At 36.4% G+C, this 27734-nt stretch overlaps 1 protein-coding gene across 3 annotated transcripts in view; it reads right to left on the bottom strand.

Annotated features, from left to right (window-relative positions):
• NRG3 (neuregulin 3) overlaps nt 1–27734 on the bottom strand; it is a 395896-nt gene that overhangs the window by 87955 nt on the left and 280207 nt on the right. For all 3 annotated transcript variants that reach the window (XM_065843806.2, XM_071811759.1, XM_065843805.2), the window contains exon 3: nt 17872–17945. In XM_065843806.2, coding sequence (XP_065699878.1) covers nt 17872–17945 — 74 coding nt within the window. The remainder of the gene's footprint in view (nt 1–17871; nt 17946–27734) is intronic.

The following is a 27734-nucleotide window of genomic DNA, read 5'->3' as shown; positions in this document are numbered from 1 at the left end:
GCTCAGGTCATTAATGAAGGCAGGAGAACACCGAATCAAGGGTTAAAATACATATGTGTGTTTGCAGATATATATATATACACACACAATGTGGCCAGGTCTTAAGATTCTACTCAGCATGCCTCTGTAAATTTCAGCTCTAAGAGTTACTATCTTCGCTTTTTTTTCTCTTTTTTTTTTTTTTTTTAATAAATAGAAAAGAGAACATGGCTGTCCTCTGTGAGAACACAATATCCAACAGCTCGAAAAAAGCAGGGAAATAAAGAAAATTCAAATGTATTAGGTTTTCAAATTCTACTTTTAAGCAGATGCTACAGGTTTTAGTTGGCTCATATATTGCAAAGGTAAGGTATGAAAGAATAGCTTTGTGAAAGTAACTGGGTTGATTAACTGAAAGAGAGAAAAGGGATTTTGCTTAAAGTAAGGGCATAAAGTAATGAATATCTTTGTGTCATGAGCAAAATTAAATTGATTTTTTAAAGAGTAAGCTTAAAACCAGAAAAAGCCTGCAATCTATGTGCTTATCGCCAAAAACAGAAGGGTTAGAAGAGCCCAGTGCAGTACCAACACATTTTTAAAATTTTGCGGAACTGTGGAGCCTGAGCAGGCATAGTTCAATGCCATCACTGGCTGGCCTACATTACCACTAAACCTTGGAACTCGCTGATCACGTTTTATAACTGCGAAGAAGTTACAGCCATGTCACGTGTTAGTCCTATAACTGTCTGTTCACAGCGCAGATCTCCTTCGGAAGAAAGGGGTGTTGATTGACAGCTGGCTGAATATGAGCCAGCAATGTGCCCAGGTGGCCAAAAGGGCCAACAGCATCTTGGCTTGTATCAGGAATAGTGTTGCCAACATGACCAGAGAAGTGATTGTACCACTGTACTCAGTGCTGGTGGGATCGCACTCTGAATCCTGTGTTCAGTTTTGGGCCCCTCATAATAGGAAAGACATTGAAATATTAGAGATAGTGCAGAGGAGGGTGACAAAGCTGGTGAGGGGCCTGAAGTAGAAGTCTTATGAGGAGCAACTGAGGGAACTGGGGCTGTTTAGCCTGGAAAAAAGGAGGCTGAGGGGAGACCTTATCGCTGTCTACAACTACCTGAAAGGAGGTTGGCAGGGAGGGTGTTGGTCTCTTCTCTCAAGTAGCAAGTGATAGGACAAGAGGAAATGGCCTCAAGTTGTGCCAAGAGGGGGCTTAGATTGGATATTAGGATAAAAATTCTTCACAGAAAGGGATGCCAGACTACCAGGGAAGTGCTGGAGTCACCATGCCTGGAGTGGTTTAAAAGGCATTTAGACGAGGTTTAGTGCTATACACAGGTTATGGTTGGACTCAATGATCCTGAGGGTGTCTTCCAACCAGAATAATTCTATGATTGTGTGATCAGACAAGTCAAATTGTATTACTTGACTTTGTAAAAAAAAAAAACCAACTGAACAAACAAACCCCAAAAACTCAAACAAACAGGTACACACTGAGTCTTTTGTTTCTCAGTCTATAACAACTTCCCATAAGACTACTGAAGACTTGCCACTCAGCATGCCTTGCGACATCCTTTAGAAAGGGTTGTTGAGTTCTGGGTTCTTTCATGTTTGCAGGAATTGTACTCAGGAAAGGCCACAACACCCACAGGAAATTAAAGGACAGATTCTAGGGAAATTCTCAATAGTTTTGGGGATCAGCTGTTTCTTCACAGCCTTGCATATGTCAATAAGGTTTCCCAGTAACAGTCCCTCTCCTTGTGACAACCAGACGCCAGAAAAGGAATTAGATCTAAATAGTTGCCATCTCACCTAATAGTTACACTCTTATCCATTGCAGTTCTCAAAAATCCTATCCGCTATGAAGCTAATCAAGGCACACCATACAAATACCATTTGGGAGACAAAAGAAAGAAAAAACTCCCAAGTCCTAAAACTGCACACAAAAATTTTCAACCATTTACCTCTGGGTGTGTCAAAGGCATTGAGGAGTTAATTTTCACAGAGCGTATGTATAATTTCAAAAGCTGACTTAAGCCATAGAGGAGCCTAAATGTTATTAAATGTCCACAGGTGCTGAAATTCTGTTAATAGTTTTGCACTTCCTGCCTTTACTTTTTGTGTAAGAGCTTTTGCATTACTACACACCAAATGCATTGTTTTACATTCCAATAGTGGTGCAGTTGCCAGTACCTAAGACTTGAGAGAACTATGGGTAAGAACAGGAGTGTACAATAAATGAGAACATTTGGATGCCTACCAAACTAAAGCTGCACCAGTCAATCAAACTGCTGGACAACTGATCCAAGTTTACAAATTAACATAAAATGAAATAAAATTCTTCAGTCTGCCTGGCTGCTGTGTCAGAAAAATATGTTATGCATTTCACAGCACTGACATGGATAATGTAGTATTTTCCTCCTTGACCAAAGTATACTATAGAAATTTGTTTTCTAAGCCAACAAATGTGTTAAAGCAGAAAAGAATAGTAATTCTTCTGCACTGCTATGAATAAAAAATAGCAACCATATAAATCAGTTTGTGTAACAAGAAAAAAAAGTGACAATGTCAGGATATCAGCTCAGCCCACTTTGCACATAAAAGAACTGAACTTCATAACACAGTAACTGTAGTACTGGCACACATTGCTCTCCCAGTCACTTCATGTATTCTGGCATCTAATTTTTGCATTTTTTCTCTACTCCTACCACATATGCTAAGATCTGCCATACATGAAGTATACATGATACATGTATCCATCTGGCATCTAATTTTTGCATTTTTTTCAGGTGTAAATGCCACATTCTGTCCAAATGAAAGCAATAGATATTTCTTTGTATGCCTTTTTCATGAACAAGAGAGACCAAAATAAAGAACCATAGCAGTCCCTGGTTTTGACAATACTATTTGCTTTGCTGCTGGTCTTTCTTCCACTCCAACATAGACTATCTGCCATCCTGCTCACCAAACTACTTGTCAGCTTCAATATCTGTCGGCACTGAAAAATGTTATAGGTGTGAATTACTTTCATATTTTTCTTCCCAAATTTTGGGTGACGAGAGTATTGTATTGTGAAGAGAAACTGTCTACAAATAAAAAGCAAAAGCCCATAGCAGATAGGATGGAAGACAGGTACCATACATTTTCTATGTGCACTTCCTAACCCTTATTACAAGCTTATTCAAATTCTCTTTCAGCCATCAACTTTGAAAGATTTTCATCACACCTAGATGTTAAGCAAAGGATTCCAAGTTATACACTAAGTTTTTCCCCCAAAGCTGATCCATTTTCATTAAGCAGCAAAACATATAAATTGTCCCAGTGAGAAATGTGCAGATGATATTCAGATTAATCAAACTAGAAAACCCTTGGAAGAATTCTAGTGGGATAATTCTAAGGATTACAGCTGTAACAGGCAACTTGACAGCTGATGAAACACAGTGCTGTCAAAAGTAATACACATTGTAAGGGATGAGCTGCAACTACTAAAAAAAATTGTTTTAAGTCAGCACATACATACTAAATGTCAGGAAGAACATTTATATATGAAGGATCAGGATTGGAAAAACTTCAGAGCCCAGTTATTCCAAAACACTTGATCTAGGGTCAGGACTGAAAGGTAAGGAAGATCAATCCCCTGTATCTGTTGACCACACTAAACTTGAGGAATTCTACTTTTAGTAAATCACATTCTCACTTTAAGCTTAAGTATTTTCATGATAAACTTAGCTTGGAAGTTAAAGTCTTTCCAGGTCTTATTCTGTGCAAGTAAAATGATAGTTTGTAATTCATTTTGGCAAGTTTCTACACTTGGGCAGAAATGGATTCTATCATACACTTCAAAACAAACACACATACAAAACAAAATACCCCCTCGCACAACAATCCCTCCCCACCAAAAAAAAAACCAAACAAACCAACAACAAAAAAAAAAAACCAACACACCGAAAAACCAAAACCAACAAAAGAAACACCAAAACCTGCCACAAAACAAACAAACAAAAACATACACTACTCATTGGTTGGCGTTGTATTGTTTGTTTGGGTTTTTTTTGTCTTCTATTTGTTTTAATTTTATCTACATTGTCCATCTTGATAATCCTGTATAGGTTAGTGTATAAAGACCTAGATATTATGTGCAACACAAGAATGAGAGTGGTTAACTATTAACACCTTGCCAAGTTTTAGAAAAAGTCTTTAATTTCACAAGCACTGAGCAGCATCAACCCAAAAAGCAAGTTGCAGATGTTGCATTATTCCATTCACAGTTGAGATATACCTAAAGATGATTAAAATCTAAGCAAGGTCTAGTTCAACTTACTCTAACACTATATATATCTCTACATTTTTTGCTCCCTTTTATTTCTTAGTTTCCTCTTATGCCAACTTTGTCAACAGTCAAAAAAGAAATAAGGGTTTTTTTTTTTTCAAAAAAGATATTTTCATATCTTCATATGCGCTGAATTCTGGCAGCCAGCTTCACAAAGCTACCAACTCAGTGAGCTCAGTTAAACATGTCTGGATTTAAGAGGTTTTGCCATCCCAGCAGGGTCAACATCCCTGCTATCAGTGCAAATCTGCCCTAGTAGATGCTGAATAATTTCCCTTTATTAAGCAGCCAGATATAGAGCGGCTATCACTTTGAGTCTTCCTCAGATTGTCTTATTGAAGGTTATTAAATAGTCAGCAGAGCTAATATCCTCTGCATCTTACCTTGTAACACCCAAATTTGCCTCTTGCCTAATCTGCCATATTCTAATTAACCTCTGGTAGAGTAGGAGAGTACGTGTCCTCCATTAACCACATAGGGAACTTAAGGTTATCTTAATTCAAGCATCCTCGGGGTAATATGAAAAAACATACAGAGCCTATGCTGCTTTCACATCATCTTCTGGGACAAGGATTCTGACTGATGGAGGGTTGAGGAAAGGAGAAGTCCTCAAGGGAGAAATGGGTTATTCTGAATGTACCTTCAAAGGCACAGAGCGCTCATAAACAAGAACCAGCTGAAATGGGTCACAATCTCCCCAAGCAGATGCATCTCTGTATTTAGCAACAGTTATGGTAGTTGTTGACATCTCAAGAAGGTGTCCTTGTCACTACCCCAACTGGGCCCAAATTGTTATCTTTCTACTTACAAACCCACATAGCAGCATTGATCCTTAGTCACAGAAGTGGCAGCTTGTACAATGTTGTGAATTTGCAACACTGCTTTTCAAGTAAAGATCAGAAAATGTTTTCTACAAAACAAATGGGACAGTAAACACTGGCTTATACACGACCAAGTACAAATTCTGAAAATTCCCTGCTTGCATGACACACTGTGACAGATACTGTCAGCTAATGGTTTTGCTTTTTTTCACATGGCATTTTCTTTTGACTTTAAGGAATGAATTCTGAAAACATGGACAGGTCATAACTGTATTTCTGTGTGAAAACCCTGCAATGCTCAACTAAAAATGAATTCAAATCAGAACTACTGATGACTGCAAAGTCAACATCTATAAGAAAATAATAAATTGATGAAATTGATACTAGGTCTGATCCATCCATTTCCCTTATTTCCGCCCCCCTGCGCCTCCCCCGTTAACATCTACCATATAAAAAAAAATGATAGTTTTCTAGAAATATTTGCCTTTGTCTATTTACCAGCTTGCTGCATGACACATAGTTCCTGTTGTCTATTTAATATATGGTCATTTCATTGTTTGGTTGGAAGAGAGAATGAACTGAGCAACCAGGATTTAACAGGACACCTTGGAAGACCTGATATGGTTTGTAGCATGAAGTTTCAGCACATGTGCTTGGCCACATGCAAAAGTCAGTTTTACACTTCTACATTCAGACTGTAAAGTATATTGGAGATAGGCAAGGGTAGACTTTATCTTATATTAGTCCTACCCTTTTTTTGACGGTTCTCTGACAACAAGAATTTCCTGTTTGATACACATTAAGGAAGAGGTATTTATTTAGAAAAATAAGCCTCAGCCTCTCTCTGCATGCAGGGATTTACATTCTTTCTTTTAAAGTGACTGCTACTCTCTTGGATGCTCCTACTTGATAAGCTTAAATCTGTCCTACTTCAGACAAACAAGATTGCACTAATCTGCCAAAGCAGGTCAATTATGTACAGACTGTGACAGCAGCAGACGCATAGAAAATAAAAACTTAGTTGAAAAACCAACTACTGTCATATAAAGAGTCAGAGGGGAAAAGAGTCACCTCATGGAGCCCATTCAGCCAGCTGTCCTTGCTCCATGTGGTACCTGATTCAGGGTAGCTTCAGTTAATTCCTTCCATCACCAAGCTATGAGGACTTTGCTATTTGCCAAACCAAACAAATTACTGAGTGTAGCCATGTCATAAAGTCATGGTGGGAGTCTTGCCTTGATGCAACTGCAGGGCACCAGCTTGCTTTTATTACACAAGCAGGCAGTTATCACAAAACAGGTAACTGTAAATCTACACCAGAACTTGCAGTAACATAGACATAACCTAAACTAAAAACTAATTTACCTTGACATCTGTTTTTAAATGTTGCAGCAAAATTTATAACAATATTACAGAACTGGACATGATCTTCGACCTGTAATTTGTAAAATTCAAAAATAGTCTGTTCTAGCTTCCAAAATAAATTACGAATTTATATTGACTGGTTTTGCCTTAAATACATAAATAGGAAAATATTCCCATTTTCCAGTGGATTAAGACATTCACTACTATCATACAAGATTAAATCAGTTTATCTGACTTATTATTGAATCAGTTTATCTGACTTATTTCTATAGTCACCATGTTTCCAACACCTAGAAAATGAATAATAATTTTCTGAGAATAGTAGTACTGCATTGCTAAGTAGCATTTTTAGTTGAAGTTGTTCAGACATCTACACATACGACTTAACCAAGTTTCACAACTTTCCTCTGAAACAAGTCATCTTTTCTCTAAAAGTGTAAAGATACCATTTTAAGAATTTTAAGGGATTTAAGCCTTTGAATATTTACTGAATGCTTAACTAAACCTAATCAAAAGAATAATTGAAAGAAACAATATGCGTCAGTATAATTTTTTTCAGAATCAAGACCTAAGTCAATATTATACATTTTGTAAACTCCAGTACCTTCTATAATATAGAAGAGCATTAAGACAAAATTTTGTCTCATGCTTTCTCTAGGGTAGGTCAATAATGTAAAAATAAATGGTTTACTATACCAGAGTTTTCAAGTCTACTGGTTGATCACTAGAGCTAGCTGAAAAATAGCAGAAAACACTTAGTCTTTCTCTTCCAGAAAAGAAACAAGAAAAGACACCAACCCACACTTTTCTGTGGTGTGATCTAGGCATTCATCTGGAAGACAGGAAAATCAGGTCAAGCAGAACACAGACTTGAACCTGTGTTTCACCAGTTGTGGACAAATATTCCATTCTTTACTAATCTGGGACGTCTTCCTGTATCATATCTGAACAGTTTTCTATTGAATCTGAAAAGGCTTTCCCAATAAAAGTTCTGGTGAGGCACATAAAAACCTTCAGGGCTGAAAATGCAACCTTTTTTCAAGAAAAAGTCAGCTTCATAAACAAACAAACACACACACACAACACCACCACCACACCATAAACAAACAAAACCCAAAACCTGATAAACACACCACAAAAAAACCACCAACAAACCAGGTTAAATTTAGATCCTGCTTTTCACAAACAACCCACACAATGGATATTTTCTCCTGATAAGCATTAAGTATTAACCCCTTTCTGTATCTTCAGAGATAATTAGAGCCAACTCCTTTGGCAAGGAAATGGAATGTAGACATCTGTTCACTGTAAACATATAAAGAACATTTTAGATACTAAATTAAACAGCAAATTATATTTTTTTTATTCCATCCTGTGGAAAAAGTAAAAATGATGTATAAGAAAGGAAAGCCTAAATGAGACACATCAGACACTACATGAAAAGCAATTTATGATCTAGGCATTCTTTGGGAAGACAGGAAACATGTCGAGCAGAGTCAGAAGTCAAACCTTGGTTTCAGGGCAGGAGTGAAGGACACATGCAGTGGCCACGTGGGAAGAAATCACAGCACAAGCAGGTAGCAAATATTGAGTGGTAGCAAAGATTAGCAGAGAGTAAAAAGTCACTAACAGAAACGTAATTCAGATCCTGAAGAGGAAAAGTCGCTCAAATGGGGAAGGAAATAAAATAGATATGTCTGAATAGAACAGAAAACAAACAAAAACTGAACAAACAAACAAACAAAAAAAAACCAAACCACAAACAAAACCCAACCAAATGAAAAAATCCACAAAAAAACAAACCAACCAACCAACCAGAACCAACTAGAGAGAGCAGGAAATTAAAGCAAGCGGGTCAAGAAAGAGAGAACTGGTATCTTAAACAACAGAATATGCAGTGTACTCAAAATCTTTTCCTTTTGATGATGATAACCCAGCTGAGATGCTAAAATGGTTGGGGAAGATGGAAAAAATATCAAAGAGCAGAACTACTTGCAAAAATCAAATGGGCAATGGCAGACAGAGGTTGGCTATTCTATTTGGTCATTCAACAATTCCATACTGTTTTCTTCATACAACCCTTCAGAGACACTGTCAAACCTGTTACACAAGCTGTGCACAGAAGTAACAAGAGAAACTTTCTGTTTCCCAGGCCCTTTCTTAACCTGTAACTGATGATGGTAACAAACAACTGGACTTTTTCTCTACAGCAAACTGGTACTTGCAGTGAGAGCAAGACATGGGAACCCTCAGAGCAGGGTGCTTTCTGAAAAGATTGGAAGTGAATCAAGTCCTCCCCATATAAACAATCTTATCAAGAACTGCCTGTTACAATGTGTTCCTTGGTTTGCTCCTGGGACAACACTGATCTTGTTTATTTTAAGAAACCATTTCTATGATCAAATTTATCACTGAAGAAAATTAATACAAATCCTTATGGTATGCAATTTGAACACCCCAATGGTCAATACAAAAATCTCTAGCAAAACAGTAGTCATACATGGAATAGAAGTCACAATAGGAGAATCCTTGAAGGATTCATTAAAAAAGACGTTCACCAGTTTCAGTGAGACCAAGATTTTACCATTGGATCTTTCTGATTCAGGAAATATTAGTTTCATAAATGGATGGGTTTGTACAGTAAAATTTTAACCAGCAATGACTGTTCCTTGTTGCCAAATATGATTGTTATAGAAGCCCTGAGAAATGTACCTGAAAATATATTCAGGAGTCTCAGAACTCTCTCTCTTCTTAGAAGAAAATAACTACCTTGGTGTGGTAATCAAACTCACAGTAATGTTAACACCTAACATTGTCAGTAAGATTGCCATTATCCTAGGAAGATGCGTATATACATCTCCAAAGCATCTGGTCTTCACAACAACAAAGAGTACTTCCTACATGAATATTGAATGATACACTTATTCCAGGTTTTCCTTAATAAGCAGGGATTGTTCAAATGAGCTGACTAAAACACTGAGAGTAAGTGAAATGGTATTGATAAAAGTGAAATGCTATTTAGATAACCAAGTAGCTAATTTTCAAAGACAGAACCTGACAAAACACATGCTTTTCAGCTAAATCACTGCCACATTTTGTGCGATTTTCCTACACTTCATCTCGTGATGATCCATCTTTGCATGAAGAATTATGGCTGCTGCACTGCTGAATTTTCCTCTTAGAAGGTCTGCAAATGTGACCTGACAAGTCAAATGATTGACTGAGTCTTGTCCATCATGGCACAATCAGAAGTCTTTCTGAAAGACAGTGGGAGATTGACAGCAACAGTAGTATGTTGTCAGTATGAAGAGTATGCAAGTCAGAAAAGTTAGTTACTCAGACCAACAGGCTAAATTAGATGCTTCCAGAGTGTCACAGAATATATACTTCAAGCTATGTTTATACTTCTGGTTTTCCAGACACAGGATGGCCAACAGCAGATTTAGAAAATCATGATGTCTCTATAAGAGGAGCCAATAGGAGAAGCTGATGTTTCAGAAGGTCATCACTTCAGAAGGTGGTTGTTCAGCAGCAGAGCTGCACCGCCTCTCAGCCAAGCACAGGAGTAACCTGGCACTGGCAGCAGAACGGGCTTGCCCTTGGCAGAGCGGGATTAACCTCTATTTCCAACCATCTGCTGGGATTCTTGCGTAACAAGCCATAGTCAAGTGTTTCTGTCATTATGTAGTTGATTTCTTTAAAACACACGTGCAAAAGTCCTTACACAAAGATCTAGAAATTCTTTAACTATACGGAAGTCCCAAATTACATAGAGAAATGGAAGTTTGCAGAGGCAGCCTTCAAACTCCTCTGCATGGAGTGGCTCTGATTTCCTTCCTGATTTCTCACATCTATGACCTACAGGAAGATAAATTGATTAAACTTTTTGTTGACTGAGACTGGCATTGCTAGACATCTCTATTCTCTCTCTTCCTTGGGATTTATATTGAGAGCCACATATAGGCAGTTTTTAAAGAAGAAGGAAACAAGTGTTTTTGAGGTGTGTGGGGTTTTGTTGTTGTTGATTTTTTTTTCCTCCCTCCTGTCAACAATCTACCTGATTTCAGTTTCTCTCTGTGAATTCCTACGGCGATGCAGCCTTCACAGCTGAATTACAGAAGACCACCTATGGTCATACTTCAACGTTTTAAGTGAAAAATTTTGAAAATAAACAACGTTGAGTAACCAGATGCCAATACATGACTTCTTATTTAAACATTATTTGAGCTAATACTATAAATACGGACTTGGTAAGTGGTGACAATTAATTTAAAATTGAGATATGATTTCAATTGTAAACCCCTCCTCAATCTTTCCAGAAAGAAGTTGGGGGAGGTAGGGGCTACTGGGGAGGTGAGTGAGGGTTTTGTGCAAATTCATTGCTGTTTTTTTTCCAAAAAGACTGGGAATTAAGTAAAAGCAGAGAGAAAAAAAAAAAAGCAGCTCTGTTATTTCACACAAAAGTAATGACAGGAATTCAATTTAATGCTGTTTGGAAACAGCTCTCTCACTAGTGGATTTTTTGTTGCTTTTGTTTTTACTTGAGAAGAGCGAGACAAATTTATAATCCTAGATTTATGTTAAATTACTTCCCCCCTCTATTTAGAAGCATGAAGATCACTGATACTTGTGAGTTTTAAAACCTGTTCTGCAGTACCGGTAGAAAAATAAGTTAATTGCTGAATAACATATACACAGTACATTCTGTACAAGTCACTGTTAGAGCTTACCTACAGAAACAAATATTACTTCCAATTGCTTCCTATGCAGTTAAATTTTGTTTTTAAGACCGTAAGAAACAATTATATTATCAAAACTAATAGTGATTTTTCAGTGTGATTATTTTCATATACTACTTTAGTAGCAAATTTGCGATTTCACTTAATCTCTCTAGGGCTTTAACTCTTCAATATGTTTTGACAATGAACACATTCATGCTTCCATTTATCACTGGCAAACCGTTTTACTAATGCCTTGTTAATGTTGCACTTCTGATTTTGAGCATTTCATTCCATAAAGTCTAAGCTGCTATTTTAAAGAATAAACAAAATAAAACCTCAAAACAAATCAAGATCTATCTTATTCTCACAAAGTAAAGTTTTACAGCTTCAGTACCACTCAAATTTGAAAACACATCTTTTATAGTCTGTATCCTGAGGTCCCTACCCACACTTGACCAAAGAGGAAGGAAAACATGTCTCCCACTCTCCCAAGAATATCCTTTCTTATTTTACCTTGCTTAGGTTTCATATTCCCCAGCCTGTCTCTCACGTGATGCATCTTTTCTCATCTATAGATAAAGTCATTATAACTTCTGAAGTAATGGTGTTTTCTCTTTTATCTATTAAGGCAACTCATCCCTTTCTTCTTTTCAATCTTTAATGCATCAACACTAGGTTGATTTGTGATGCACTTGAACCGAGGGAACTCTGTTTATGTATCCTTATAAAGAAACTGTAGTTAATAGAAATGTCATACTCACTTGATGGATGCTAACGGATCTTACACTGACTTGTCATTTTCATGGACATCACTTGACCGTTGTTACCACATAGCTCTTAAAATTTAATTTTAAAGGCAATAAAATATCACATTTTGATTATATAATTTTTGTAAAAGAGTAATATCGTAGAACAACCATAATCATTTCTATTCTCTGCACACACAGTTGATTTAGAACTCTTCTCTACAATTAGATTGATAGGACAATTTCTACAAAAGAAACTTGGTCCACAGCCACTCCCCTCCATGTGCTTGTTTTGAATACAAAAGAACCTTAAACAGATGGCATAATTACTGCAGAAGGGCTTAAAAACTTTTTCTTTTTGAGACAAAGTTAAGCCACAACATTCAGATTTAGATCCAGATTTCAAAGGCTCTTAGGTTAAACAAGCTCCATGTTAAATCTGTTTTAGAAGGACTTGCCCTCCACAAAACTCAGATATCCACCTCTGGCTAGCTAATCAGTGCTGTGTTCCCTAAATTCTCTTCCACTCATATCTGCCCCTACCTACATTCAACGTTCTAAGTCTTTCCAACAGCAAAATCTTATTTTCTTCTATGCCTTCTAGCAATCAAAAAAAGAAGAAAAAGAGGAATGTTTACAAATTCAGATAGGTTAAGTGAAGTTGACAAAAAAAGTTATCCAGGTCCTCAATCATTCAGTAAGACACTCAGCAGTTCCACTAATTTTATTTATTCAAATTATTTGAAAATATATTCTATAAATATTTCACATATGTGATGTGCTTCTTCCTCTATTCAATAACAATGCCTTTACAAACTACCTTTGTGGTGTCCAGTGCAGTAGCAGAAACTTTAAAGCCAGATCTGCTTAAAGCAGGAGGCTGAACTTCTCAAGTTCTCTAAAGAAGCCCGGACTTCTTTTCAACCTAAATTATCCTATGATCTCACAAATACAAAACTGGACAAGGGAAAAAAAAAAAAACAAAAACCAAAACACAAACAAACAAACAAAAAAACCAACCCCAAACCTTAAGCTTTTTCTTTTTTTTTTTCTTTTTGGAGAAGGAGGTGAAGTGTGGCTCTTGAGGCTTTGAATACATTTCTAAGAAAACTTTTTTTCATTTTTAAACTATCTGAAGTTGTTTTATTTATTTACAGCCCCAGTCTTCCTGCAGAGGGATTTTGATCCTTTGCTAAATAAAGAGGTAATCTAAGAACAAGTAACTGTAGATTCCAGACATGACACTTGCAGGTTTCTCTTTGATGAGATTCCAAAAGAAACATGATGTGTGCTGTGCTGTCACAGGTTTAAGTATTTTAAGACCACAAGCTGTAGCTAGGTCTAAGGAACAAGACTTTAAAATTTGCGAAAAAATAGCTTAACAGACCAAAAGGGTAACATGATGGAAACTGACAGAAAAATATATCAACGAAGAATCAAAGTATGCATTTTAACAAAGAATATAATTGGCAATTATATTCTTTTGGGCTGTGCATAATTGTGTGTGGAAGCTGAAAAGACTTGAAACCCTCAGAGCAGGATGACAAACAAAACCTGTTTCTAGTGGCTAGTTCATGCTGATTGTAAGTGGTTTACAGATGAAGTCTGATCAGCTTACAGAAGGAATTACGTGATGGGGCTGACTGCAACAGCAGGAGCATGGCCTAATGACCTATAAGCTTTCCACCGTATTTTTCATCTTTTAGAAAATAATACATTTGTTTTGAAAAATGAAGGGATAACATTCCCAATATTTGAGAGGGTATTCCTCTTCGCTTAAACTTCTGAGGTCAAATGGCACAGTTTGATTGTTAATATGAAAAATATAAAATTAATACTGTGCACCCTAAAACTGAAATACACTTTTTGTGTAGGAAAGTAGCTTTCAATACTAAGTTAAGAACAAAATAGTTGAAGGTGGATTTCGACAATTTGGTGAAAAAGGGGTAATGTGACAAAACCATTCTCAATGCCTTGTTCAGGGCTTTGCAATATCTGCACAGAAAAAGTTGAAGATTTAAAGATTATACTTTGCCTCAGTGTAAAAACTGGCCAAAAGACACATCCACAGCCTACATACAACTTACCTTTTAAGACTCTTTGGGCCAGGCATGTCTACTCCAGAACACTAGAAAGGATAGTACATGAGTACATTTGTATGATTTATGTTGTATATAAGTTCTCAATCCTGTAGATACACAGAGGGCTACACAGGCCTGAAAAATGACTTGTACATAAAGTTATATTAAAGCGGTATTTCTAATGTTGAAAATGTAAGTGTTCTATCATTGCTATGAAGAGCATTTATAGAGAAATTGACCTAGATGGAGAAAGCTGAAGCGGTGCTTCAAATATACTCCTATCCTTACCTTCCAGCATGCAACTGCTATTTATTTTCTCTTTATTCCATTAGCATTACTATTTCCTCCACAGATGAAGGAGACTGTGACTGTGAGAGAGTTCAGGGACTTGTTCTGCCCAGTATTAGCAGGGCCAACAGATTCTCGCTGCTTGACAGTGACTGTAATGACAGGTTGCATTGTCATACAGCCTTTTCCCTTCCTGGTGATGTTATTAATTTTGGTAGGTTCCTTGTGGCTTCCATGGTTTTGGCAGGTTTCTCCCATATTCCAAGATCAATAAACAACTTCTCAAACTACTTGTCTTTGAGTTGGTTTGTTTTGTGCCTTTTTATTTATTTTTAACTTCTTTCATTTATATCCAGCAAACCTGGTTAAGAATGGAGAAATTAAGGGAAGTGGAAGCTGTTAGCAACTACGATGCTTGAAGGTCCAATACAAGGGCCTGTGTGCTTTGACATTGCTCTATGTGTGTCCTACATATGTTTTCTTATGAATTTGATTCTAACTTTGAGCTGAAGAAAGGTAGCATGAGGCAGATCTGACTGCAAGAAGCCATTGATGCCAATCCAGGAACTCTGAAACACCATAAGGTAGTTTCAACAGGTTTCCTGAAAACAGAATCTTAAATATCTTAACCATTTAGTTTAATTAAACTACATGTACAGGACGTAACATACATTAATCTGTATTAAGTATTACATAATTTCTATTCATATCTGTGATGTAAAGTCAAGACCTGCCTCACATACATCCAAAATGAGGTAAGAAGCTGGGTTTGGCCTGATACTCTTAAAAATAATGCAGAGCCGTAACACATTATTTGTCACTATGCAACCTCAGATAATAGCCATGCTGAAAAAGCTTGGTTTGGTTTAGAGGGCTATTAAGAAAACCCAATCAAACAAAAAACCCCAAGCAAACAAACAAAAACACACACACAAAAAACCCCAAACCAAAACAACAACAAAAAAGCCCCTCAAACAAAAACAAAACCAAAAAAATCCTCTTTTGTGCATAAATAACTAACAATTTTTAGACAATATTGTTGTTCTTTTACAAGTGACAGTGGTTCAGATTCACTTCCTATTTAATGACAAGTGAAAGTTCTGAAAATCTAACCTGCACTATCACAGACAAGGTAAGATGAAAAATTTATTGTTTCATGCACACAAACTTCAAATCAGCTGAAAACTGGTATCGGATCCATCAGTATCAGTTCTGAATACATTTGCTATCAAGAAGGCTAAGCAATCCCACAAAACTCAAATGCGCTGGACTTGCTTATAAAGTTTGACTGACACCAGCCAGTGCTAGCTAAGTGCAGTCCAGACACAAGAGCACTCATCTCAGTGTTCAACTTTTGGAAATTAAGCCTTGCATTTTGAAAAAATCACTTCTTTCTGAAGCCACCTCAAAATTCAACCCTTAGTGTCCTTCAGCAGTTCTCTTCCTAATCCAAACATGCATTCAGCCACAACAATAAGATTTTGCAAAGTAACACCAGAGACTTCAGAGATTATCATATTGCATTTGACGTTGTGTCAAATACTTTTTACACTACTCAGATTATGCAAAGAGCAAATATTCCTGCTGCTGAGTGCTAATTATCGGCATGGTATTTGTTTTTTCCTCTTCAGAGTGAAAATAAATACATATTGATATAACTCCTGAGCAAAATGTTCCTGTTGCCACTGTCCAGCTGCAACAGAAAGTTTTTAATATCTCCCTTTCAGGTGAGGCATACTTAGAACATGTGCATATGCATGTACGTACACAGAGATATATCACACTATGCCAACACACAGAAATGTACCTGAACAGAAGTTTCTACTCTTTTGAACAGGGACGAGGATCAAACGAAAGTTAAATTTCAAAACAGACTAGGAAAGTACCTAACTCCCATTAACCTTCTTTATTTATATTGGAAGAGGGGCCATTCTTTGACCAAAGGTGTGTCCAGTGGATCTATGCCAACATCAAGCTAAGGTGCCCTGCTCTTAAATACTCTGAATAACAAAATTTTGAAAGAAAGACTCAATAAGATGAAATGAAACTGTCTTTGTAGTCACAAAGTGTAAAAAGGACATTTTGGTTTACTGAGCAAGATCAGGTGGTTGAACAATGTTATAGAAACTATGCAGTCAGAACCCAAGTAGGGTAAGTATTTTCCAAGAGAAACAAATCTATGCAACCAACACAATCCTGCAAAGAAACAATAATACTGTCTGCAGTATGTAAACACTGTAGGACTTTTGGTCTTGTTAGATGCAGCTTAATAACTGAGTCTTTTCTGAGCTTCGTATTGTAGTTATAGGAATTTCATCTCTACTCCTGAGAAAGTAGAGTCCCTTGTTAAAACCAAGTCAGATAGGTACCACCCCGTCCTGCTGTTGATTGTCCTTTCCCCCACTTTTAGAGTATAAAGTACCTTTTTCCTTGACATATACACAACTTTTTGTTGACACATGCACATACAACTCACCATAGATAAAATCTCCCAGTTCCTTATAGGCTCTGCACCATTAAAGGTCAAGCAAAAGGAAACGCTAAACAAAATACAAAGCACTTTCTCATGGGAGCTGTATAACATAACAAACTACAAAACAACAGGTGTGTTTGGCAACAGGTTTTCACATGGAAAAGCACAAGAACATAAACAGAAATCACAAAAAAAGACCGAAGAGCAAGCATTATTCTTCAAAAAACACAAACAAAACAAATCAAATTTTAAAGAGCACCCAAACCCAGAAGACTTAACATGTTACAGTTTCCAGGTATAAGAATAAAAATGAGAGATCAGATATGACCCTTTGTTTTGTCATTTCATTTAAAAAGTTAAGATAAACAACATTAATTAGTAAATGGATTCTTGTCCAAGAAATTAATCTTGGATAGTGTTTCTGACATAATTGTATTATTCAACAGGATTTAAAAAGTGCAGTAGTGGAGTAGAAGAACATACATGGAGATGGTACTCTGGCATATACTGAACAGTGTAATAGACAGTTACACTGACTCCACATTGCTACCTGAAAGTACACTTCAATCTGCAAGTATAGAGTAATTTCACTTGTAGAAGTGAAAAAAAAAAAAAAAAAAAAAAAGTTTTGTATAAACTGATGTCACATCTTTCCAAGGAGATTATAATCTCTGCAGTCACAGGCAATATGAATTTATGTTCTTTTGAAGGAACCACTTTGCAGCCTATACTTGGTTTCCTTTTAGATGGTGTAATTTTATTTGTTCTTGAGTCAAAAGTAGAGAAGGATGAATATTTTGGCTTTAAGTAGGAAGAGTATTACTCCAAATCATAAGGAAGCAACTCCTCTGCCGGGCTGCCGTGCTGCAGCAGCAGTAGTTTTATATGAACAGAGACTGGAGGATGCGCTTTTATCCTACCGACAAAAGCAACACTGTTCTCTGCAAGCAACTGCAGTGCTCCGTAATATGCTTTCTGACAATAGGCAAAGGGTCATCTCGCACAGCAAGAATAGCCTCCAGCATGGATTAAAAATATAAGAAAAACATTTGACGTACTTGGATCTGACAAGATTGAGTCGGTTTTCGGCAAAAATTGGTCACAGCGGACTCCTTGGTAGCCCTCTTTGCACCTGAGAAAAAGGGGATAAATGACAAACATACGCATGCGGTAGTAAAAGGTTAATTTCAAGGCAGCAAAATCAACTGAAATTCTCCCTGCCAGCACTGTGAGGGACTTGCATATTTACAGTTATTTCAGCTATTAGGAAAGCAAGGTTATTACTGAAACACAATGGCAGCATTAAAATAATATGTATTTCAAAAGATTTCTGTCAAACCTTTTTGATTACTTTAAAAACTAAGAAATATCATCTAAGCATAAACCTTCTTTTAAATATAAATTCAGTGAAACAATCAAAGAAAACTCCTCTATAAAACAGACATATTTATAATAAAATATACTTATTAAGTAACACAAAACGTTCTAAAGCTTCTGTACTGTACAAACCATCAGATTAACAACTTGTTTATCTTTGGCTGTTCGAATAAGCAGGAAACACTTTTCTTAAATTCTTTCATTCATTTTAAGACTAGTTTCTACTATGCTTAAAAGATAACATGTTTAGGCATAATAGACAACATCAGACATTGTTTGCAAGTGGACAGTCTTAGATGTCTGTAGGGTTAGATTTTAAAGCACATAAACCAGAATACCCTCCTGTGTTAACAAAAAGCCCCTGGCTTTGACTGAGATCCTAATGATATTATTTACTGTGAAACCTTGCTTTGAAAAAAATCCATTTACTGCATTTGGACTGTTCTCAGAAGTCTCTCTCGTTTCCACTAAGTGTATCAGAATCAGACCTTTAATTATTTATTTGCCAAGCAGTTTTTCAGAAAAAAGTGATGGATACTTTAATTATAAATTATAGCAACAGGGCCTCCCTATTTCCCACAGCTCTTGCACATCATATAAACAATATGCTCGAATCAGCATCACCACCTTCGTTAGGACTGACAACTGCAGCTTGAATGATGTGATAACATCAGGAGCAGAAGTTATCTGCTCCCTTACAATGTTTCTACTCAGGTACCCTCTAGAAGTTGCCTTTTTAAACACTTCTGGTTTAATAAATTAATGCTTCAGTGAGAAGTGCATCTCATCAGCATTGATTCAGGGATTAGTTAACACATTTGTGAGCAAATAAGTACATTGTAACAATTCCTATCACAACAACAACAACAACAAAAATTAGAAAAAAACCACAGCAAGAAAAATATTTTTAAAAGCACATAGAGATATTATTTCAAAACCTCCCTTTTGACCTTTCTCCCTGATGTATACTGAGTGTTACTTTGAAGGTCAGCTTCTTACCAGCACTCACCTATCTATAAAATGACTGAGTGGGTTAAACTGAATTCAGATCCAATTGCAGTAGTCACAAGTTATCAGTCAAGGGGCAAAAAATGTTCAGTTTTTTTTTGTTTGTGGGTTTGTTTGTTTGTTCTTAATACAGAATATTCAACTAAAATTTTACACTAGTCAGAAAAACTGAAGAAGTTTCCATCTAGTCAGACACTGCCGTATTCACCTTTTGCCCCTGATTATTAAATATCAGAAGTTGCCTCACATCAAACAGAAATTTTTATCCACAGTCTGGAGAATATTTGGTAGGCCTCATTTCAAAGCTTAAGAACAACCTACATGGGTGGGGATATTCTTGACTTTGCATTAGCACTTCTATTAACTTTCTGACATACATTTGTACCTGCCTTAGTTACTATTACCATATTACAGACCTAAAACTCTCTATACTAAACTGTTGGTCTGCACCACATAGCCTAATTCCACGAATGAAAACTTCTTGCTACGTGTGAAGATTGAGAGTCATAGAGTGGAGGAGCTGTACCGAATGCTCATGAGCACGTGTGAACATCCATCAGCCAGGAGCAGGCAGAGCGATGCTATGAGTACCTCACGCCAGCAGAAGCAACACCTTCCTTTCCTCTATGGTAGCCAAGGGGGCACATCTGAGCCAGAAACTCCTTCCCTTCCTGACCAGAAACTTTAGACTATCTCACTTCACAGCTGAGAAACAAAGCTTGCACCACTTATTCCAGTTGTCAGATGGTCCAGGTAATTAATTTTGGTCCAGCTAATTAATTGCTCGTATCAGAAATCAAAGAGATAAATTTTGCTACTATTAGTTGCTAAGGTGTTTTTGGGGCACTCTATTCCAATCCTACCATGTCAGGTGTCAAAGCAAACATCAGTCTTTTAGCTTAAGAAAATATTTTTTGTATCTTTCAAAAATGGCAAAAGGATATTTTCAGCTTACATTTAATGTTGTTCACAAGGATTACATTTTAGCAGTTGCAAAACCAGAAGATGCTGTAAAATCGGTGGCCTCAAAAACAGTCTGATGGGAGATGCCTGTAACTGGTAAAGTATCACCCCGGTACAAGACCATGCATTTAATGTTTTTTCATGTCTTTTTCTTCCTGACTTTGTGGAATGGACTAAACCAGAATATATTACAGGGTCACTTTGATTTACAATTTCTCACTTGTAAAACTTGGTACCTCTGATACTGGACTGAATTGCATGCTGCCACAGCTATGCTGTGAAGTCTGGAGATAATGATGGGGATGGATTTCTTCTCTTAAAATGTATTGGCTGTCATATCAAACTGTTATTTTTATCCTGACTTTATCATACATATAAGTGCTGCTTTTCTCCATCACTGTGAAACTGGAACATACAGTAATCAGCTGATTGAGTGACCTGGATGAGTCTACAGTAACATTTTCACTTACTAGAACACTTCGATGACCATGCCACAAGAGGCATTTATTTTTGTTCCTTTCAAAATTTAGTACAAAGGTGGCTGATATATCAAAGACTATATATAATGTTTTAATGCAATAACATAGTCCTACACTAAGATAACAACTATTATGGCCACACATAACTTGTTTTTTAAATTGTATTCTTTTTCACCAAAGATAAAAAATAAGTCTTCTAGTTTCATTAACAATGATTTTTGAAATCCATTAGGCACCAAATATTAGCAATAACAGACCTGCCAATATCAGACCTAAGTTCAAACGTTTGTAGTTAAGTCAGGTGAAATTGATGTCTTGTAGAATATATATTTGACAGTTATAATGTTACAATATGATAAAAACTGATCATGTTGAGGCATCCTGTCTTTGCCAAAGTATCTGTCACCTGTCCTAAATGGACAGATCTGATAGTCGTGCCCACAATACCTGACATGCACTCATGCTGCTAATTGGCATCATACTTCTAAAGAAAACAAAACAAAACAAAAAAACAACAAATAACTTGATGCAAAATCCTATTAAAACAGCACTGTTATGTCACATACAGAATTTCAGGGAAGTCGAACTGAGGTCATTTAATATTGCCATATGTGGTGTGAATGATCACATTCATATTTATGGATGCATTGAAAAAAATCCTATGAGTAATCAAGGAAATCTTGAGAAATGGTTTGATGCAGCCAACTATTTCAAAAATGATCATGGTTATATGACAAGCAAATGTTTATTAGGTATGCCTTAAAAAAAAAAAGAAAAAGAAAATGAAACTAGGAGAAGATATTGCTCGCAGTGAACTGAAAGCTCTCATCTGTATGTGGGATCCCCTGCAGCAAAGGGTGGAAAGGATGGTCTGAGCTCCATTCAGCACCACAAATCACACCTGTGCTGAAGCGCTGCACTGAACGGGCAAGCTCAGGCACATGCTTCAGTGCAGACCATGGTGAAGGGCTCTATAAATAGTGTAAATTACAGCCTCCTTGCAAAGTTAATATGAAAACAGAATTCTCTATTTTGCATTCAGATTTTCACCAAAATAACTGTATCGGTCTAAGCTCTAGACCAAAAATATCATCAAGACTGTATGAATGGAATTATTTAAATCCTTCTTATCAAATGGTATGAAAACAGAACCACAGGTAAAGCTAATCTATAGCTAAAATGTTTGCAGAGTACATCTTTAAATGACATATGCTGAATTCAACTAAAATTTTATTATCATGTGTTTTTTGCATCTTTCAATGATAATGTACATTCTCTAGATCATATTTTTTAAGGTCAAAGACAAACTGCATTTTGCATTGCACTTCCCTTAGTCACTCACAACACCCTTTGTGTGAAAATACAGACACTGAAACACATTTCTCATTCTTGCTGAGAAATTTTTCCTCTTTCTACTCAAACATATTTTCACTTAAGTATTAAAAAGTAAGCAGAGTATATTTACTCAAGCCTTTTGTCCCCATTTTCAGTATTAAATAGTATGAATAGCTGTATATTCTAGTCAAAGAGACCACAGACATTTCTGTGGACATTTCTCAGGACTGTGGTTTGGGTATTCAAGTCTTGCAGAGCCAAGGGAGATTTAAAATAGGTGTTTGCATTGCATGCAGGAATAACACAACACCCCAAATCCCTAGATTTCAAGTGGGACACACTAGTAACAAGTAAAGTGAATGGGGTGAAGGGGTAGCAAACTGCATGCTAAACAAAGCTCAAGAATAAAATATATCTAAAGCCAGCAGGAGAAAGGGAAGATATTACAAAGAACCTAATTAGAAGAGTTAGGGAGGGATATATAAAGTTTATGTCCAAGAAGTCACCATCAGAGTTTGCATTTTCCTCAAATAATTCCATGTAGTGCTCCATATCCTTATTAAACTGAAGTATTCTCATTCTCAAGGCATAGTAATGAACAAAAGGCAGGAGAGAGAGTGGGACCAGTCAAGTGCAGAGGCTATGAAAGACAGTAATGATGATAGTGCCATGAATCCCTGTCTCTTTCCTCCTTCCCTGTGATACTGTTCATCCATTTGAAATGGGAATAATTTTTTTCCCCTAAGTGTGGTGATCACATTGCTTTTGACCATGTGAAGAAGAATGCATAAAATAGTTTCTCTGTACAAGGTCCAGAATTTGGCAACCACAAGATATATGAGTTTCTCTGAAATGGAAATTTTGAAAATGACATTTGGAAACTCAGTGACAGGCTACTCCAGAAGACAAAGCTGTAATATTGTACATCAGGAGAGTAAGCATGTGCTAGGCCAAAAGTGACTTGTGACATTTAACAGAAATGGCGCAGTGTCCAAAAGATGAACTTCTATAAACCTAGCCACATAAACACAAGTAATCCAGTTTGAAAGATGGAATTAATCGGACCTATGAAAAATGAAAGTTAATTTTTGTAGTGTATCTAGACCAACATTTCCTCCTACTTGTAAAAGCTACAAAATTATAATCTCAAAACCACTATTAATTAGAATGATCCATCTCATAATTTCACTGGATCAGTTACAAATCATTTTCTCATGACACCACTACAGCTATTGTACTGAGGATCAGATGTCAATAAAAGTACTTACAGCATACTTTATTTAATCTCTAAGAGAGGAATCAGAGATCATGATAAAGAAATGTTCCATACATTTTGATCAAGTATTTATTTTCACACAGGGAATGCAATGCACTTTTATCCTGAGTTAGAGAGCCAGTTATGCAATAAAGATACAGTAGCAAGCCGTGATCCTGTATATGCCACTGGGTTGTCCCACAATCTAGCCTGAAATATGCCATAAACAATGAAAAATAATTTCTCTGCTCTGCAAGTAAGACAAATATAGACATCCGTCCCTGTAACTAGAATGACCTTAACTGGAACAAATTGAAACTTATTATTGTGATTGTTATTTGGTAAACATTTTATTCACAAGGGAAGAAAAAAGTAATCTTGACAAGACATCCTGTCTGACCCTCACTGTTATTTAACATGTGCAGCATGCCACCATAAGCAAAAAACAGGCTTTCTAGATGCAACAGATTAGACAACTGGATCACAAATGAGAGCATTTTTCGGTGGATACCATGCTCAAAACCAGGCAGTAAATGAACCCTTCATAAAAAAAAACCCAATAGTTTGCTGGTCAGGCAGTCACTTGGGAAGTAAGAGATTCACATTCAGACTTGGTGTAAAAACAAAGCATTAAACACTTGAGCCCAGGTCTTCTATATTCAGGAATGTCCCTGATCACATGACTGTTATCTATTCTAGGAAGGGCTGCTCTTGGATTGTTCTTGAAGAAAAAAAAAGGAAAAAAAAAAAAAGATATATTCCATTTAATCTCAAAATAGATTGGGAAATGAAAAAAAAAAAAGCAGGGAAAAAAAATAGCTGGTCGTTGTTTACACCTAACAGAGTTTGTAACAAGATACAAACCAGAAGGAGTATTTTAATAGCAAATCAACTAATGGAGATTTTTCCAGAAATTGCAGCACTCAGGAGACAAGGCATATATCAAGCAGTGCTGGCAGAGGCGACATTTTTCTCTTTGCAAATCGGTTTCTGTAGTTTCATAATGGAAAGACTTTTTCAGGTTGACATGACTTTTTCAATATTGTTTCATAAAAGGATCATGCAACAATTTATAAGCAATTTGTTAAAAAAAAATGCTTTTCTTAATTGAGAGTGACTGTGGGTGTTGGACATTTGTTGTGTGTGATCCACTCATCATAAGTGTGTGGGGCTGGGGACTCCGACGGGAAGAGGAGCAGGAGGAGGGGTGAAAGCCCCTAAGACAAAACCAGTTACAAAAGCCTACCACAGCAACAGGGGAAATTGCCTTCATTAATTCCTCTCTTGATCTATTTAACACTCTAACATATATAATTGAATAAAGCTCAAACTGAAATGAAACATCCGACTTTAAAGTCGATGAAAAGAATGCAGTTTGTCCTCAATTGTTTCCATGAGTGGTATAACACATCGACCTCATTGCACTCCAGCCTATTACAGAGAATCAGTTTTTAAAATATGCTTCTCACTGCCAGGCTCTGTCCTTCTTCCTTGTCCAAAGATGCCAAACTGTAGTTCCTTCAGGTGAGATCCATTCATATGGGTTTACTATCTAACACAGCCTTCAGCTCTTGATTGTGGTAATTTTATTAAAACCCATAATGCAATCATTTAAGTCATATATGACCACAAAAATCCAGTAGCCTCTACTACTTTATACCACTATAACAAAGCAATTTCACTAGCCAAACCATCTAGTTACCCAGTATTTATAGGCACATCAGTATGGAAATCAGAAAAAGTGAACATGAATTTTTGACTGTCCTTAGTAACCTCAAATGCAAACAGCCAGAGGTTTTCAGCACCAAGAAGAAAAAAAATGGAACCTTTTCTGAAAAAAAGTGTAAACAGAACCAGTCATTAAAAAGTGTGTTTAGATAGGTGGGTCTTTAAAACATTGTGGATTTATAACTACAGTAATAAGTGCAGCTCTGTGACCAGCAGACTCTCAGGCACTCTTTGCATAAAGTTCTAGCCCCCCTGGTTGATGTTATACACAAAATATAAACTACTAACTAAAGTCAATATAAACAGATAAAATAAACTAAATTAAATTAAAATGAAAACATGGCATAAGAACAAAACTGGGGACTCAATAAAGAGTTGGGTAAAGACACAGTATTTCTCGAACACAAACATGAATCCCTTCAAGTGGGAAGGCCAGAACACTTACTCAGGACACTCACTCCCCATCTTTTTTTTTTTTTTTTTTTCCAATTTTCTTTTAGATTTTTGTTTCCTAAAATAATCTCCACAACAAAGATGCAACTTACTGTATAAATAAAGCTCCCCAGGAAAGCAGTCACAGCCCCAAGCCTGGCAGTGTTCAAGAAGAGACTGGACAACGCCCTCAGACCCATGGTGTGAAGTGTGGAGTTGTCATATTCAGGGACTGGAGTTGGACTCGATGATCCTTGTGGGTGTCTTCCAACTCAGGACATTCTATGATTCACATCAGGGTTTGAACATACTTTATTTACTGAAGACCTTGTAATCTATTATGTGATTGAATTAAGACATATATCTGTCTCTAATTTTTTTAAAATAAATAAGGTTGACTACTGTGTAAAAAAATAGTATAAATCTTACCCTCAAGAAAAAAAAATCACTTTTCTGTCAATTTTCTTTTAAAAAGTTGCAGTTGTTAAAAATAAATAAATAGTTACTTGGTATCAAATTTGTAGCACACCCACATGCAGATCAACATTTCACACTAATACAGAGACTTTAGGCTTTACATGGGATAAGAATTATCTTCACTCACTGAGGATAATGAAATCCTTATGAAATTATTTTTCCCTAAGAAATTATAATTGCCATTTTATATATATATATATATACACACACACAAATCTTATACATAACAATTTGAAGTGGCAATTTAAGAATTGGCTGTAATTTAATTTCAACAATCAGATTCAAGATTGAATTTTGCATTTAGCTTTTATTGTAACAAGCATGTGAAATTTTGAAGAGGGTACAGTTACAAGTCAGTAACAGGTAGCTAGAACACAGTCGGGTTCCAAACCTTAGTGAGTGGTATATAATCACACATATAGAAGGCACTGGTATCTAGACAGACATTCTTATGCTACTTGTTCAGTCAAAGTCAATGTATTTATTTAAATCCAGATAAAACAGGTACATGCTTAACTTCAGTGCTGAATAGAGCCTAACTGACATAAGCCTCCATTTCTGGGCTGCTAGTACATCTATTATGTCAAATCTTGTTATGTAGCTTCAAAAAAAAAATCTTTTACTAGGATGAATTGAGTGATTTCAAGAGATGACTTCCTCTCCTATCCTCTGTATTTCATTTTTCATCATGTATTTAACAACAAAATTTCTGGTATTACAGTCCTTTGTTTCCTTTTCAGCTGGAGAACACTCTTTAAGTAATACTGTATTCAGGAGCTATCAAACCCAAGCACATTGGGATGACTAGAGAACAGACATCATGACAATCATCCGCCTTGTTCAGTCACCAACAGAAATGAAATCTTCCCCTCTCCTTTCTTAGCTCAATAGCACAGAGCAGTGCTCTATTGTGTTGGAGAAAAAATCAAATCCAATAGCACTGCAACACTGTGCTGCAAAAAACATGGCTAAAAATACAAACACACCACAGACAAAAACTAGGCAGAAACAGTAATCAAAAATTAATAAAGGAGCCAAGGCTGACCAGGATTTACAGACCAAAAATCACCTGTCTGTAGAAGAAATCCAAGAACCCTTCTGAAGTCTTGCCAAATGTTTACCTCTCGACATATTTCAATGAACAAGGAAGATGAAAGGAGTAAAGATGCAATACGTCCTTCTGAGATTAAAGAAAGTTTGGAAAAAGTAATCAAGAACAAGCACAAGGTCACGCTCACCTTATGCTGCAACTTTTAAAATCGTGCTTGGTGTCAGCTCAATTTTTCACAGTTGTGCTCTAGTAAAATCAGATGTTATGAGGTAGACAAGTGATGCCTTTTACTCAAAAGTTCATTTGCAGTTCCAATTCCATCTAAATGGTGCTTACAGTACTTTGTGACTCTGTCTAAGATAGACAGCACTGGATAGGCAACACAATCTTTTCATGACATAAGTTTTGATCATTAAAAAAAAAAAAAAATATTCCAAATCAAGTAGCATATCAATATCTGGAAAAATCTTTGACAAGACAAAAATATGAATAAGCTTAATCAGTTTTTTCATTTAAGATTTTTTTTAATGTTTAGCTTTTGTTAATTTATATTAGTCCTACAATCAAGAAGCTTACACTCTATGCTGCATAAACTGAGTCCTGAGTGCTAATATTAACTCCAAGATCTGCAAATGCTAGATTAAATCTAGTAGAGACATGCAAAAGTTTAACAGGAGCTTTCAGAAGTAACCCTGGAAGTGACTGCACTCCAGAACTGTAATTCCTATGTTCGCTTTTGCTTTTTGAAGGAAGATTTCAGCCCTGACATGTACCAGGAGGATGTTGCCACAGCATGTTCATTCTAGTGATTCAGTG

The sequence above is a fragment of the Patagioenas fasciata genome, chromosome 8 (genome assembly GCF_037038585.1).
Source record: "Patagioenas fasciata isolate bPatFas1 chromosome 8, bPatFas1.hap1, whole genome shotgun sequence".
NCBI lineage: Eukaryota > Metazoa > Chordata > Aves > Columbiformes > Columbidae > Patagioenas > Patagioenas fasciata.
This window is presented reverse-complemented; position numbering and strand designations above follow the sequence as displayed.